Source organism: Erpetoichthys calabaricus, chromosome 4, assembly GCF_900747795.2.
Source record: "Erpetoichthys calabaricus chromosome 4, fErpCal1.3, whole genome shotgun sequence".
Lineage (NCBI taxonomy): Eukaryota > Metazoa > Chordata > Cladistia > Polypteriformes > Polypteridae > Erpetoichthys > Erpetoichthys calabaricus.
Window position 1 is genome coordinate 156,726,049 of NC_041397.2, and position 17,713 is coordinate 156,743,761.

Consider the following 17,713-nt stretch of genomic DNA (forward strand, 5'->3'; position numbering starts at 1 on the left):
GCCGCGAACAGCTAAGAGCAAAAAATTAATTAAACAATTGAGAACAGAGCGAGTTAAGCATACAAGCATGTTCATAAGGGAAAGAAAGCACGGTGTAAAACGTAAGTTTAAATTAAGTTTATAGAAACGCTCCCGCTGCGGATTGCAATAACATATTCGCGAGATAAAAGTTTAATGAGAACACACGAGGTATAAACGAACCACACGCCGTGGCGCAACGTTAGGGGCAACAGTTTCAACCATTCTATGATCTGCTTCTCGCAACTGAAAGACGGCACATGGCGGATGTTAGCCGACTTGCTGACCGCAACGTTAGGGGCTTCAACTATGGCGCTGACGCCACATCTCAGTGCCAACACTTTGCAGACTCTACTTAAAAGACACGCCCTCCTCACTGGACAGTTAAAAACACCAATCAAACTAACGATGACATCAAGTATTACCCAATCAAAAGTAGGAAAGGAGGCATCTTCATAAAATGCGTGTGGTATGATTTGCATGAGACGCTGCTTTAAAAAAAAAATGATAAAAAAAATACGGGATAAATCCCGTCCAGTATTGATTCAAAACGGGACGCGCAATTTCATTCTCAAACACGGCACGATTCCGTATTTTAAAGGACGGGTGGCAACCCTACAGTGCCAGGTAACCACCCATACAATCAGATTGTGATTCAGACTAGGAATGCAATGAATGTAATTACCACGATCTACATACAAGGCGAAAGTCTTGCAACATTCAAAGATGATGGTTTGGGATAATTAGTACTTATTAAGTACACCATGGAACATAAAAGAGCTTATGAAGCCTTGATCCGAAAAAAGCAAGATCTCAGAGATCGTAAAAAAAAAAAAGGAGGTAATGTCGTTTTACTCGCTGTAGATTTTAGTCAAACATTACCAGTTATTCCACGAGGGAGACCAGCAGATGAACTCAACGCGTGTTTAAAATCCATGCTTCTCCCACGGTCGGTTATATGTCGCGTGTTCTCGGGTAGGTACACCAAAAAATGTATACATTTAAGCATGTAATGGGCAAAGAAAAAATTAGGTATACCCGAAGGCACTGCAGTAGTACTCAATGTAACTTTACTTCTTAAATGTTAATGTTTTACTGTTTAATAATTTATACGCTTCTTATATATTGTTCAAATTCTTTTATCAAAATACCAGTGACAGCGCAATGCACGATAACATGGAGTGAATACACCATACGCATCTGCCCACGGCCGCCCTGGTGTGCGCAGATAGGAGTTGATTCTAAAATAAAATAAACATAAAAAGAGTAATACAATCATCACCCATAAAGCGGATAGCGGACGTGACGTATTATATGTGTACCACTTTTCAAGTCAATAGGTGAAACGGTTTGCAAGCTACATGTGATTTAAAATCCTGGACAGACCAACGAAAAGCCACGGTAGCAAATTATAGAAGAAGATTTTACTGTTTAATAATTTATATTTATATGAAATGTGCTTCTTATATATTACTTCATATTCTCATATGATAATGATGTTAATGTTGTTTATATTGATTTCTATGTTATTGTAAGTGCATCTATGTGTGTATATGTATGTATGTATGTGTATATATATATATATATATATATATATATATAATAAAATATATATATATAAAAAATATATGTGTATATGTATATATAATATATCTCTATATGTGTGTATATGTGTGTGTATATGTGTATATGTATATATATATGACAGCAACACTCATAACAATGACAACACAATTACATTGACAATCATGTTACGTTATTTTTAAAATGTTTCCTTTACTTTTTCATAACCTCTTTAACACACTACTTCTCCGCTGCGAAGCGCGGGTATTTTGCTAGTCAAAAATATAATCAATCTCATCCTCAAAGTTTTCCAGCAGTTTATTTTGGAAAATCATAAAACAATCACATAGGCCAGGCATCATTACATAAAATATAAAGTGAAGTCAATACAAGCTGAATTTTAATAGATTTAAATCTGCTTACCTAGCATTCACAATATTGCCCGCATTTAGCTCCACCATTTCTTGAAAACCAATGGCAAAAATATCAACAGGGTTTGTTTTTGAATCTTATGGAAAAATAGAAATAAAATTACAAAATAGTTTTTAGCATTTAGTATATTTAGTATTCTAACAATGGCCATTAAATCAGTGCATCAAGGGAGAAAAATATTTTTTTTTGTGCCTGAAGGGTTTCAAGTGCAAAGTACTTGAAACACTTCAGGCACAAAAAAAAAAATATTTTTCTCCCTTGATGCACTGATCCAATTAATGGCCATTGTTAGAAAGGTATGTGACATTTTAAAACTGAATAAACGTGTGAAAATCCATTCTGTAATAATGGTTAATTATTCTTTGCAGAAATATTACATTTCACTGATATGTGTGCTACCATGCATGAATAGCTCACTTAATACCATGGCAAAACATAACAAATTTAAAATTCAGAGCCTTAACTTTACCATGGCAAAGTGTGAAATCTCTTCATTTTCAAGTGCAATTTGCTGACAAAACCTAGAATGTATTTAGTCTCTCAAAGAGAGACTCAAACCGCAATCAACTTTCATGGCCATGTTTTACAGTTGAAGTCTCGTGCTTTAACTGTTAATTTCTTTTTCAACAAACAAAGTTTCTTATAATGCAAACACCCCCCTCCAGTTCAGTCTTGTCTTTTGATGAGCACAGTAGTTGTCAGTTAGTTTGCAGAATAGCTGAAATGGTAATATTCATTTGGAGAGAACTAAAATCCTACTTGGCAACGTACAATACACACCAATTTTGCTAAACCCTGACATTCAAGGGTGCACCAGCAGGAGCTAGGTTTTTTTTTTGCAATCTTCCACCAGATTCCTTCTAGTAAAACATATATATGTCAAACATGAACTGTTACAACCAATTTTTATTTTTATAATAAATCTTTTCTGATTTACGTATAATTCATTTTCACATAGCATCCTCATAAAGAGCAGACTGTAATGGTGACAACCAAACTTCGTTAGATTAATTTTTCTCTCTTTATCTTTCTATAAACAATTTCTCTCTCTCTTTTAGTGTTTCTAGAAAGGATCCCCAAGCCTTACGTAATTGTTATCTTACTGGTGCAGCTGACCCAAATTACCCTTTTAATAATATGGTTACCCTATCTCTCTATTATAAAAAAAAAATCTTGGAAGGAGGCAAGACATGATTTTCTCGGAGAGACACTTGCACGTCCCGCTCTTTGTGCCAAGAGCTTTAACCATGCCCGGGGCTGGAAATAAAAAACAAAGAGTAGATGACAAAGTAGAACATCGGAAAGAATTCAAAAATGTTGGCACGGTATACATGCAGAGCCGGTTACAGATAATGAAAGTACAAAAACTCAAAAGTCTCAAAAAAAGAATAGTAAAGATCGCATTAGTGCAAACAAACAAATTATTACTCGGTGAAATAATGGAACAGCAAAAAGAGACTGAATATATTGTTCGGATTTAAACTTTTAAGTTGTAGATCGTCTAATTCGTGTTGCCAGGGAGAATTAAAAGATTCCAAAAATGATGGCGCGGTATGAAGTCCCATGAGACGGAGACTTTTAACATGAGATTCTTTCAAGTCACACCATACTTACAACCTTTGGAAGCAAGTTCCATGAGACACTGACTTTTGCTATTAGATTCTTTCAAGCGACACCCTACTTCAGGGGTGGGCAAAGTCATTCCTGGAGGGCTGCAGTGGCCGCAGGTTTTTGTTCCAACCCAGTTGCTTAATTAGAAAACAATCCTTGCCAATAATTACATTTCATGGCTTGTTAGTGCTTTGTCTGCTATGTCAATTCATTCTCATATCCTAGATTTTTTTTCCATTCTAAGGATATCATCCAAATAGTTTGAAGTGTAAAACGGATGGCTAATTCTCAGTCCTTCACTTTTTTCTCTTCTCTGTCCTTCCAAGTATTTAATTAAACCAAATACTGCACGATAAATACACACAGGTGTAAAGGGTAACAAGCAAAATGGATAACTGCTGGTTTCTTTTGTCATTTGCATCTTATTGCTAATAAGGAGCAATTAAAAACCGAGAATGCAGCTGTTTAAGACTTAAAAAAGCAATAAGGGTTCAAAATCTTAATGAGGGAGATAACTAAAATGAAGCAGAAGTGTTTCTAGAGCAATAAGTGCTTCTTTATTAAGCAATTGGGTTGGAACAAAAATCTGCAGCCACTGCGGCCCTCCAGGAATGACTTTGCCCACCCCTGCGCTACTTATAACTGTTTTCAAACAAGACCACGGTCATCTAACCTCAGTAGTGTGAATGCTTTTGTCAGACACAGTTCCTGTGCTCTAAGCTCTTAGTCATGTGAATGCTTTTGGCTGACACACTTCTTGCACTCTCAGCTCTTATAAATTTTATCAGGACAATAATTTGATATGTTCTAGATGGCACGGCAATGACTATGCGAAGAAGAAAGAGCATGGACATTCGAAAAAGTCATTTTATTTATTAGAGAGAAAGAAACGATATTCACTCACAGGCAGTTATACGTTGCATTGTCACGATACAAGTCGAAACACGGAATCAAAATTCAATGCGATCTTGAAGAAAGGTTAATTACTAATATTGTTATTACTAAAGTTTAAAAGGAAAAGTAAAAATAATGCATATGTAACAATTCCCATGAAAATAACAATCTTTTTAAATTGTATATCTGGTGAACCAAACCTGGAGGTGGACAAGCGAAGCAAAGACTTTACTATTTTTGCATGTAGGTATATTGTCTCCCTTTATCATTGACTTAAAAAAATAACTAAATCAAATTAATTTGGAAGTACAATGCAGAGTTTGCAAATTGCTCTCTCCATTTCAAGTTTTTTTTAAAAGCTGTCTGATTAAAGCACTACATTACTTACAAAAATCTAAAAAGGCAACTGACCAACTAATATTAGCAAACAAATAAAATAATATAAAGTAGAAAAATAAATACACTTTTATTGTATACTTCTCAAAGTCATCATAAAAATTTTGATTCCTAAACATCTAGGAAAATAACATTTTTTCTCTCTAATTTAACTACTATGAGAGCCAAAAATTATCTGTAAAAAGGACAGTGCTTACAGCTTTAATAGAAAAATTGGTTGTCATAAAAAACAGCAGATACAGAGACATACATTTATTTTTCTAGAAATTTTTGAATGCTTACCATGAAAATCTGGTACACCAGCTATTTTTGGTGCATCAAGTAACCAATCAGTAAGAGTCTGATTCCGAAAAGCAATGCTTCGAAACTGCTTCCCTCCATTCACATTCCATGTACCAACACAAACTCTAATCTGTTTTGGCTTTGTATACTTGTAGTATTCCTGACACATACCAAGAAGAACTCTAGGTGAGGCTAAAGAAACAAGAGAAAGATATGATTTAATATTCATTAATTAATTTTAAGGTCTGCATGACCAGTTTAGGGCTGTGATGGTTTAATATTACAAGGTTGTTTCATTTTTGCATTAATACATATTAACCTCCTTGGTGTTAACCCAGAGTGTCCCTCTTAGGCTCAGAATTCTTTATTAGAACAGTTAGTCATCAGTTTTTATGAGATGTGGAGCGTTAAGTCTGAAAAATGCTTGAGACAGTATTCTGCTGCCATTTTGTAGATGAAAAAACATCATACATTCAAAAATCAATAATCATTAGGGGCCAGAGCATTCAACCAACATACACAATGGCATGTAAATGAGAAGCTGTAAAGCTAGTTTCATAACAAACTGAAACGGAACCATTAGTTAAATGATGTGAAAGTGATGATGATATAACTTGGTCGTCAGACATTGACATAGATAGTTAAACTGATGCATATGACACTGTACAACCAAATAACCATGATAGGTGAATTTTGTCACCTGAAGGTTCACCGTTGGACAAACAGTTTCGTGGTGAAAAGGCAAAATGATTACGATCAAGCAAAAAGACAAGACCGACCCCTAAGCACAATGCAGGTTACAATGCAGCAACTCTCAACATTCAAGTCAAGGGAAATGTGGAAATCAATAAGCCTTGCGTTGTTGCAGCCCACAAAACACACAGGAGGTGTCACACTTGCAGATCAGGCACCAACATCACACCCTCTAATGCAGAAGCAGTAGAAAAAATATAGGAAAAGTGTCCAAAGAAATATGCCTCTACTGCCCCAATTGCAACATTCATTTCTGTGATGGTGACTGTTCAAAGCATATCAAAAAAGAAGTATACAAATCTGCATCAGTACAGCAGTGGAAACTATAAACATTCCACTCCTATTTTAACTTTTTTTTTTTTTTAGTTCTTCTACGGATAAACATTTTCCTAAGGAGGTTAATAAACTACACATTGTTTGAAATAAGGTATGAGATTTAAGTCAAAGTAAACATTAATACTTATAAATGCATTAATAATATTTACTGTACCTGACTGTAAAGTTAGTTCAGATACTGCAGCAGCAGCAAAGGGAAAAAATAAAATGAATTAGTTGAATTGCAGCTATTTCAATGCAAAAGTAACATGCACTTAGCTCATATTTAGCAAATGTCGACACTAAACTATAACCACATGCAAAATTTACACACAAACCACTTTGCAAATAAACATTACATAACAGAAGAAACATTTAGATGAGAACAGGCCATTCAGTCCAGCAAAGCTTGCCAGTCCTGTCCACTTAATTCCCCAAAAAACATCAAGTCTAGTTTTAAAGGTCACTCAAGTCCTACTTTCTACCACACTATTTGGTCTAGTTTGAAGAGTAAGTTATAGGTTTCAAACTTTTAAAATTTTGTTTCACTTTCTACTGGGCTGTGATTGGCTGTTGTGAAAACATATGTCATGTGATTGGCAGCTTTTCAATTTTCGGTGCAAATCTTTGCAAGGTTTTATTGGTACATTTCATTTCTTCGACTACCAACACCCGCTTCCAGCTCCTTAAATTGGAAATGTCTGTTGCCATGAACAAAGGAACCAGACTCAGAAATAAGTGTTTGCCATGTTTATTAATTTTACGTGAAGTGTATTGGATGAGGGCGGCAAGGTGGCGCAGTGGTAGCGCTGCTGCCTCGCAGTAAGGAGACCCAGGTTTGCTTCCTGGGTCCTCCCTGTGTGGAGTTTGCATGTTCTCCCTGTGTCTGCATGGGTTTCCTCCCAAAGTCCAAAGACATGCAGGTTAGGTGGTTTGGCAATTCTAAATTGGTCCTAGTGTGTGCTTGTTGTGTGGGTGTGTGTGTGTGTGTGCGTTTGTGTATGTGCGGTGGGTTGGCGCCCTGCCCGGGATTGCTTCCTGCCTTGCACCCTGTGTTGGCTGGGATTGGCTCCAGCAGACCCCCCGTGACCCTGTGTTCGGATTCAGCGGGTTGGAAAATGGATGGATGGTTGGATGTTTTGGATGAGAACAATAAATGCAGTGATTAATAAATTTAAATCTTAAATGTGTTGCAGTCCTGAAAATTTCCATACCATCCCAAATTTTTCTGATTTGGGCTTATAGTAGTATGTTTGTTTATTTCATGAAAACTTTGTAGGGGACAATGGTGGTAATAATAATAATAATACCTATTTTATTTAATACAGACTGTTTAGGTTGATGATGAAGATCAAGATAATAGAGGTGTCTTCTTTTGTGCACGTTGTAAGAAAAAAGCAATGTTTACTAGCTTTTTTTATTTTGTGCACATAGATTTAGAGGAGAATGAGGATGATAATAACAATAATAATCATCTAGTTGTGTCCAAACAATAACAAATATATGCTAAAAACTGAATGTGATAGTGTGTAAGAATATTGTACAATTGTAGTAGTACTTGTAATAGAAACAACATCATTGTAATAAAATTAATGGTCTTAAAAATGATAGTAATACAATTACTGATGACGCCCACCCCCCCCCCCCTACTCCTTCAGAATTATTGGTTCTACTTACAGCAACTCTCCTACTGTTCATACATAAGTTTGCTTAAAAAGGAAAACTGCTAGTATAAACAACCTTTCCTTTCTTTAATTGACATATTGGTTGATTGCATTGTTTTAATAGAGCATATATCACCTGCAGTATTGAAATGTAAGTAATCATAGGTTAAATAACATATTGCTTTCATGAGTGTGGTGGTTTCTCATATTTTTCTTCCCTTCTTGTTTTTTCTTCTCTCTTGGTTGATTTAATAATAATAATAATACATTTTATTTATATAGCGCCTTTCCCATGCTCAAGGCACTTACAGAATATAATAGAGAATGGCAGAATATACAGTATATAGCATTGTACAAACCAGATAAATAAATAAAGAAGATTAAGACAGTAAATTCTGAAAAAAAACAGACAACATAATTGATGGTCTCGCACACACATACAGGTTACGTTGGCATCTTGACAGAGAAGTAAACTGAGAGAAAGGTAATACTGTAAAGTCAAGTAGAGCTAAAAGCCTTCCTGAACAGATGAGTTTTGAGTTGTTTTTTAAAAGAATTCATGGAGTCAGCTGACCTGATTAATTTTGGTAGGCCATTCCAGAGTCTGGGCGCTATACAGCTGAAGGCCCTGTCACCCATAGAGTGTAGATTAGTGAGGGGCACAACATGATTACCAGAATCAGAGGACCTTAGTGGGCGGGCAGGCACATAGTGATGGAGGAGGTCACTGATGTAGTTTGGTGCAAGGTTATTTAAAGCTTTGTAGGTTATTAGTAGGATTTTATATTCGATTCTGTAGGACACAGGGAGCCAGTGAAGACGGAGCAGGATGGGTGTGATGTGCTCGCTGCTGCTGGTTCGAGTAAGGACTCTTGCAGCTGAGTTTTGAATAAGCTGCAGCTGTGATATAAGATTAGAAGGGGCACCTGCCAGTAGGGAATTACAATAATCGATGCGGGATGTGATAAAGGCATGGACAAGTTTCTCAGCATTAGAGAAGGAGAGGAAGGAGCGAACACGGGATATGTTACGGAGGTGAAAGTAAGAAAGTTTCTTAATGTGATTTATGTGGGCGGAATAAGTGAGGGAGGAATCAAAAATGACACCAAGATTTTTTACAGTAGAGGCAGGTCTGATGAGATCACTGCCAAGATGGACTGGGAAGGAGCTCATTTTATTAAGTTGCATTTTAGTCCCAATTTGCAGGAGTTCAGTTTTATTGCAATTTAATTTTAAAGAGTTCTGCTCCATCCAGGTTTTAATTTCACTAAGGCAGGTTGTGAGCTGAGAAAGCTCTGATGAAGTTCCACTTTTAACATTGAAGTAGAGCTGAGTATCATCTGCATAAAAATTATAACCCAATCCATAACTACGGATGATATGGCCAAGGGGAAGCATATAAATACAGAAAAGCAGAGGACCAAGGACAGAGCCCTGAGGGACTCCTTGTGTGACTGGCACGGAGTTGGATCTGCTGTTGCCAAGACTAACAAACTCTTGCCTATCAGTCAGATAGGACTTGAACCACTGGAGGGCAGTGCCAGAGATACCCAGCATGTTCTCCATTCTGGACAGTAGGATGTCATGTCTAACAGTGTGAAATGCAGCACTGAGGTCTAACAGAATTAATATGCTAGTTTGTCCAGAGTCTGCTGCCATAAGCAAATCATTGGTTACCCGTAGCAGAGCAGTTTCACAGCTGTGCCGCGCCCCGAAACCAGACTGAAAGGGTTCCATCAAATTATTAGAGGTTAGGTAATTGGTGAGTTGGGAAGCTACAACACGCTCAAGAACTTTTGACAGGAAAGGTAAGTGGGAAATAGGCCGGAAATTGTTAAGATTGTCAGCATCAAGGCCAGACTTTTTTAACATTGGGGTTACAGAAGCAATTTTAAAAGTGAGCGGCACGGAGCCAGTGTCAAGGGATGAGTTTATTATTGTTGTAACAGTCGGGATTATGGCATGAAGGCAGGATTTAAGTAGTGTGGTGGGGATGGGGTCCAGTACACAAGTAGTCGGCCTCATCTTACAAAGCAGGTTATTAACAAACGCAGAAGTGACTGGTGAGAACTTAGAGAAGGAGCTGGATGGAGTGGGAAAACAGGGAGAGATATAAACAGATGATATATTTATGTTAGTTGAATTATTTAGATCTTTAATTTTGTTACGGAAAAAGTGGAGGAATTCCTCACAGACTTCAGTAGAAGAGATAGTTGGACCAGATGCGGGTTCGAGTAGTTTATTAACTACAGAGAACAAAACCCTTGGGTTATCATGGCCACTTTCTATTATTCTGCCATAATGGGTGTTCTTGGCAGAAGTTAGTGCTTCTCTGTAAGCTCTTTGGTGGTCAGAGAAAGCCTGGATGTGCACGGTGAGGCCAGTCTTACGTGACATTCTCTCAAGGCGTCGGCCAGCAGCTTTCATAGATCGCAATTCTGAGTTATACCAAGGAGCTGAGCGTTTAAAGGAAACCTCCTTATGTTTTAAAGGAGCTGTTTTATCTAATGCTGAGTGAAGGGCTGAGTTATAGTGGTCAACAAAACTATCTAGTGTTGATGGAATAGGTGCAGACAGTAAAAGATCAGAAATGGATCCAGAAAGGATAGAGGGACAGATATTTTTAAGGTTTCTATAAGAAATTTGTCGTTTACAGGTAAGAGGAGGGAGAGGCAGTGAAATAGTGAAAAATACTGCTTTATGGTCAGAGAGTCCCAAATCAGTGCTGTAAATGTTGGCAACAAATAGTCCAGAAGTGCAAATCAGGTCCAATATATGACCGCCAGAATGGGTTGGAAAATCAACATGTTGTGTCAAGTCAAAACAGTCCACTAAGGACAGGAATTCATTTCTCAGTTTAGATGTGGGGGTGTCAATATGGATGTTGAAATCACCAAGAAGCATAATTCTCTGAGAGTAAGAGCTTAGGTGGGTCAAAAGTTCAATCAGATCGGATAAGAAGGATGCATTGTATTTTGGGGGACGATAGAGAACAATGAGTGAGACAGGACCTGATTCCGTTATTAGTTTAAGAGCCAGGCACTCAAAAGACAATGGACAGTCAATCGGTATTCTTTTAATGTTTAAGTCTTCTCTGATAATTACTGCCAGCCCGCCGCCTTGTCTTGAGCTGCGAGGTTCTGAGTGGAAAGTGAAACCAATTGGAGTCGCCTCTGTGAGAGACGCAAATTCGTTTGGTAATAAATATATATATATATATATATATATATATATATATATATATATATAAAAATATATGTAGTAATAATAATAATAACAATAACAACAATATCATCATCATTTTCTCTTGCAGATCATTTTAGACCTGGACATGTCTGTTAATGTGCATAACATAACAATCTCTTCATTCATCTAATTTATCCAGAAAGGATCGCATGCCAAACTTCCACCCTGAGATTCCCAGTGAACTGACCTTCAAGGCCTCACACGAGGTGGTCCAGTTAGCCCAAACAAACCTTCTGGACAGCTCTGGCTGTTCAGGTTGAACACCGAACACTACAGAACTGTCCAGGGAACAGGCCAGGAGTTGCATGCTGGCAGCAGGTGGTGTCCCCTGGGGTGCCAAGCTGGTGCACAATGACAGTGAGCTCCAGTTTGGCCAGTACCAGGGCCAGACCTTTAAATGGTTGCTGCCGTCATCATGGCATTGACAACCCACCAAAGGGAGCATGAAGGTGGCAGGGTCTATGATAGACCTGCAGTGAGCAATAAAAACAGGCGTATGCTTGCCTCTTTCCTGAAGTACAGACAGCCATTCATCAGTAACGGGTGAGAGACAGGTCAGCCAAGCCACAGGACGAGGGTAAGAGGCTCTTTGACTTTGTCAATTATGAAGACTTGATATTCAAGGACCTTTACAACTCAGAAGATCAGGAGGCAAAGAGGTGAGTGGATTATTGTTGAAGGGAAAGAGAGTAAGTGAGTGAGTGGGACCCTGCTATCATCTGTATCCCATGTTGCTTTTGTGTCCCGATAGATACAGTACATCAACTGGATCCTGGACCGCATACCAAAAGCTGGGTCCAGGATGGAGGTGCTCCAGCTCTATGTACGGTAGAGAGATGAGGTGAAGGCAGGCACCAAGACCAGAGTGAGGAACCCCAGCACCACTAATCCAACTCCCACCCACCTATCTCTCTGAGCCGGCCTCTTTTATCGAGATTTGAGATATTAGCCAATATGGAGTTGGAGGCAGGAAAGTGATAGCCACTCATGGGCATATGGTGATTTTGTGAGTTTTTTTTTGTTCTCCAAAACATCCTTGTAAGGCAGTGATGGATTTCTCTAACAGTAAGACGAGCTGTGCATGACCATTGCATGTTGTCATTTGGTACAATTAACTGTTTTGCCTGAACACCCTCTGCTGTCATAACACCAATAGCATGTGGTGTGAGACAGAGTGTGTGTGTGTATGCAAGTGTCATCAGTCATCTAGATTTTGATACACTTGTTGATCTTTGCAATTCAGGGATTTTTTTGGGCGGCCTAATCCAAAACCTTGCATTGCCTGACAAACAGGCGCAAGCTAACCTCACTGGTCAGGCGTTTGTTTTCCTAGAACCTACAATGACCTCAGGTTTGTCTGTCTCTTTCTCCCCAAAGAAAAACAGGAGTGGCAGGGCTGGCTCCTTTACACCTGGGGTAAAAGCAAAAAGCCTCTGGTGACATGTCCCCAGTCCTGGCAACTACCATCCCCAGCCCATGGTGTCACCCAAATCCTTCTTTCAGCGCCTGTCTTCCTGTGGATGCCCTACTACATATAGGCCTATAAAGCTCACCTGCTGCAGCCACAGGTTGATGGGAGTCGGCCATTACAGAATCATCCGGAGCACAGGGACAGATGTTACTTTATGGCCACAGAGTACCTTGAGTCCCAGCACTACAAGAAGAAAGTGGCGGGATGGTCATAGGATGTCCTGGAATAGCTGGACTCTGACCACCATGATCAGTTTCATGCCATCCTCAGGTAAAGGTCAGGTGAGTCTCTGAAGGACAACAAGGGCCTCTTCACACACTCCAAATGACCTGAAGCGTCTTGTCTCTTTCTGCCCCACCACAGGAGGCTCATCAGGCAGATGCACAAACGTGCACTGGACAAAGGGCCACCCAGCTGCAAGCACAAAAGGTCATGGATATCATGGTCCTCACAATACCATTCAGTAAGTACCAAGTTTCCTGGCACCAGGCATCCGACTACCACTGACAAGGACGCTGGTGCCAGGAGCAAAGTAGTTGTTGTCCATCTATGTTAAGGAGATGGTCTTGGAACTGGAGAAGGCCAATGCTCATATCACCTCCATCTCTGGCTCGCTCTTGAAGAGGTGCTTTGACTTCTTCATCAGCAGCTTCCTTCCTTTTGGTTGGGTGCATTGACAGCATGCCTCTCTTCTCTCCCTTTCTGCAGGTGAATGGTCGGCCAAGGAGCACAGATCCCTAACTTTAGCCGCCTTGCAGAGGTCATGTGGATCCAGCTGTTTAGGGTTCACCCCACGGGAACCACCATCTCAGGTGTGAGGGTGAATAGCTATCATGAGGGACTACATTTGCATCAGAGAGAACGTCCTGAGAAACCCAGTACTCTCGGGCTAGACAGGCATCCAGCTGTTTCCTCTTAATCAGTGCACCCTGGCACAGTGACGAGTACAAACAGAGCTGTGGGCAGTGGGGTCCTTTGTGTCTCTCTTATCCCCTCTCACTTTGCTTTGTGCTGGTAATACACTTGCACCAAGGACATGGCACAGCAGGCTGAGGAGCAGACCACCACCCACTCATGTAACCTATTGACCTTGGGGCCCCACCGTCCACAGTCGAACAGGACCCTCCCCATCCAGCCACTACCCCCCGCTGGCAATCACTGCCATTCTTCCACCTTCACCACCAACCAATCCAGTTGTTTCCCGGACCACAACCTGGAAACACAAGAAAAGATTAGCAGCTAAGCAGCTGGCATGCCAGCAAGGGATTCCCCTCAAACAGTGAAAAAAGGTGAGAAATTTGCCTAAAATTGCTATGACCATCCAAAAACAAAACTTTGTAGGGGAATATTATTGTTCCACTGCTGCAGGCAATAATGTACAAGAGAGGATGGAGGAACAGAGAAGAGCAAAGCCTGGTGGAGCAAGAAGGTATGCACATTAGGGAGGTAGCACAGGCAGCACTGGTGCTGTACAATATGTTGTGGTACCGCCACCTCTCTGTTAAGTTTCTTCTTACTTGTTTGCAAAGGGAGTGTCCCTTTTTTGACATTTTCTTTTATTGTTCAGATGGGCCTGTACAATAGCGCTTTTTGGTTTAAATAAACAGTGTTCAGGATAACTGTTTGCAAGAAAGGCCTAGTTTTAACACTAGAATCGCTGAAGCCTAAGAAAAAACTTGTAATCCCCGGGCCGCCTTAAATTCCTTCGCTCCTCTCCTCATCAGCGTCTTTTGTTTTGCAAATGTGTCGATCAGCCCAAGCAGAAACCAACCTGCTATCCCATCCAACCCCCACACCTTGATGGAACTGAAGTTCTCCCAGCTCAAGACTCTATCATGGTGTGAGGTGCCTGGAGTTGTATAGGGTAAATAATTTATCGTTATTTAGAATACATACATTTCATTTGTGTTCCATGTCTACAAAGACATGTGTAAGTGTAGGATGACACGAAATGCGAGGCAAGAAATGCCCAACACATACAGTACCTAAAATAGAAACTTTTTCCATGTTATACTAATAATAATGTGAAGTGTATAATGTGTGAAGACTTTAGTCCAAATGTCAAATAAACACGTTCACTTTTATTTAAGAATATAACAAAAGAAAAAAAAAAATCAAAAAGGTTATAAGCCCGGACTCGAGCCCTTTGGAATTTCCCTAGTGCACAGTGACTTACTAAAGTTATGTGTCATAAGATACTCAATAACATCCTTAAGCTCTTGAAGATTAATATTACCTGGCCCAGGTGATTTGCTTGATTTCAGCCTATTTAATCTGAGCAGTACTTCTTCTTTTAGCGTTTTTTTTTTCCACTTTTATTCTCTCAGTCACGATCACGATATATACTACCACTGCTGCAAATGCATATGTATGTGTTTACTGTATAATATCAACAATAAGAGCAGCTCATTACTCAAAACGATAAATACAGGAGGCAGTCAGGATCGAACTGTGGGACACTTGATTACAAGTCAGCAATTCTTACTGCTACACCACGGAAGCTGTTGTATCATCATTGAACCTTTTGTGAAAGTGTTTATTTGATCTTTGGACTTGAGGCTTCATACATTAAATAGTTTATGCCTACATTTTGTCATTTATTACTAAAATATGAAAAACATTTCTGTTTTAACAATGTGTTTACATAGATTATTGTAGAAACGGAACACTCATGAAATGCATAGGTTCCAAATAACGATCTATTATTTCCACTCTAAAACTCCAGCACTTCCCAGATAATCAAAGCATGAGATGGGAGAACTTTGTGCCCGTTCTGCAGCGGTGGGGGAATGGAATAGTAGGCTGCTTGCTACTTATCTTGATCGGCACATTTACAGGACTAAAGATACTGACAAGAAGTGCAAAGGGATTTAAGATGGTCTGGATTTACGAGTTTTTTCATAGGCTTTGGTAATTCTAGTGTTAAGTTTCAATCTGTATCACTGCTAAAGAATTATTTTTAAAATCAGTAACGGCACACTGCACGATAATGTGCAGTGAATACACATGACTTGAGCAATCATAGTTTTCATAGTCTTTCTCTGTGAAAGGGATGAGAACGGCGACTGTACGCAAGCACCACACGGCCACCCTGCTGGCTGCTGCCGATAATTGATTCTACAATAAAATAAAAATAAAGAGAGGAATAACCTTGGAGGTCAATCATCACTGCGAAAGCGGACAGTAGACATTGTGTAGTATATGTGTACCTAATTTCAGGTCAATAGGTCAAACTGTTTTTGAGCTACAGGTGATTTAAAATCCTGGACAGACAAATGAACAGCCACGGTGAACAATGTGCACCTCTTACCTTGCACTTACATCTGACTTGCATCCACCTGTTTCTCATTCTCTGGCCTGGAGTCTCATCCCATGCAAATTTGGTGGTGCACATTATCTGCCTAAAAAACACCTCAGCAAGCTTTGAGACCCTGAGCTCGAGTTTTGGATTAGCTGGCATCTCATACAAATGTAAGCTTCTTAGAAGCAGACCTCATTGAAACAACTCTACAAAGAATCCAGCATCATACAAGACTTCCATTATTTTGCCTTTGTTGTTACATTTTTTGAGTAATGGTTGACCACTTGTAAAGTTAAATATTAACATACATTGTAATATAAATGAACAGCAGTGTTCATTTAATGTATTGGACCCCTCTAAGCCTCTGTGTTTGCTGTATTAAAAAACAAACACCCTAACATGGCTAGTTCCCACAATTGCACACTTTAAGCTGCCTGCTCAATGTATCTTTATATCTACTAAACTCTCAATTACTCGTCTGTTTTCTTTCTTTGTTTCTATCTTTCTTTATACATTACCTATTTAGTTGCCTCATCATTAAAAGTGCTTTTTACTGTTGTCTTAGTGCGAATAGTGGCTGGCTTGAATGTGATGAAATTTATTGGTACCCTTACAGGCCATTGCAAAAGTGCTGTATGCCTCCTGAAAGTGATTAAATGAAAAGCAATTTGCTTGTCCCATGCACACTTGCATCCCTTTCATATGTTACTGAGTAAAGCAAAGCAAGAGATAAGAAAATAAATATAGAATTGCATATTCTGCAAAGATATTCTAAAATGGCCTGGACACATTTGTTGGTACCCCTATAAAAGATAATAAATAATTAAAAAGATTAAATGATTAAAGTGATTTTTCAAATTAGCGGTTTTCTTTAATTAATATCACACTTGTCTCTAATCATGCAATCAGTCATTCAAATTGAGAAAAGTAGTCACTCCACTGTTTGGTATAATTGTGTGCCTCATACTGAACATGGACCTAAGAAAGGAAAGGAGTGAGTTGTCTGAGGAGAGTCAGAAAGACAATAATAGACAAGCATATTAAAGGCTACAAGACCATCTTCGAAGCAGCTTGATATTCCTGTGACAATATTGGCAAATATTTTAAATAAGTTTAAAGTTCATGGGACTGTAGTCAACCTCCCTGGACAAGGCTGCAAGAGGAAAATCAACCCCAGAACGCCCAGGAGGATAATGACAACGGTAGACAAAAAGCCAAGAACAACTTCCAAAGAGACAGAAGCTGAACTCCAAGCTCAAGATCCATCAGTGTCTGATCACACCATCCATCACTTTTTAAGCGACGGTGGGCTCAAAAAAAGAAATATCAGGTGGACTCCACTGTTGAAAAAAAGGAATAAAAAAGCCAGACTGTAATTTGCTAAAATGCATATTGGCAAGCCACAATGCTTATGGGAAACTGTCCTTCAGATAGATGAGACAAAAATTAGGACTTTTTGGCAAGACACTTTAGATCTATGTCCACAGATGAGAAAGTGAAGTTTTTCAAAAAAAAGAAACCATACCATGGTGATGGGTTGGTTGTGTTTTGGGGCTGCTTTGCTGCATCTGACATGAGGTGCGTTTAATTTCTGCAAGGAACAATGAAATTTCAAGGCTACCAAACAGTGTCAGAAAGCTCTGTCTTAGTTGCAAATTATGGATCCTCAAACAGGATAATAACTTAAAATACACAAGTAAAAGCACACAAGAATGGCTAAGAACAAAACATTGGACTATTCTGAAGTGGCATTCCATGAGCCTATGG

The 17,713-nt window shown here is 39.1% G+C and overlaps 1 protein-coding gene across 1 annotated transcript in view; it reads right to left on the bottom strand.

The window, feature by feature from the left end:
- Nucleotides 1-17,713, bottom strand: part of synj1 (synaptojanin 1) — a 540,854-nt gene that overhangs the window by 264,331 nt on the left and 258,810 nt on the right. Inside the window, 3 exon segments of the mRNA XM_051926623.1 lie at nucleotides 2,005-2,089; nucleotides 5,197-5,388; nucleotides 6,440-6,463. Of these exon segments, the coding sequence (XP_051782583.1) occupies nucleotides 2,005-2,089; nucleotides 5,197-5,388; nucleotides 6,440-6,463 (301 nt within the window).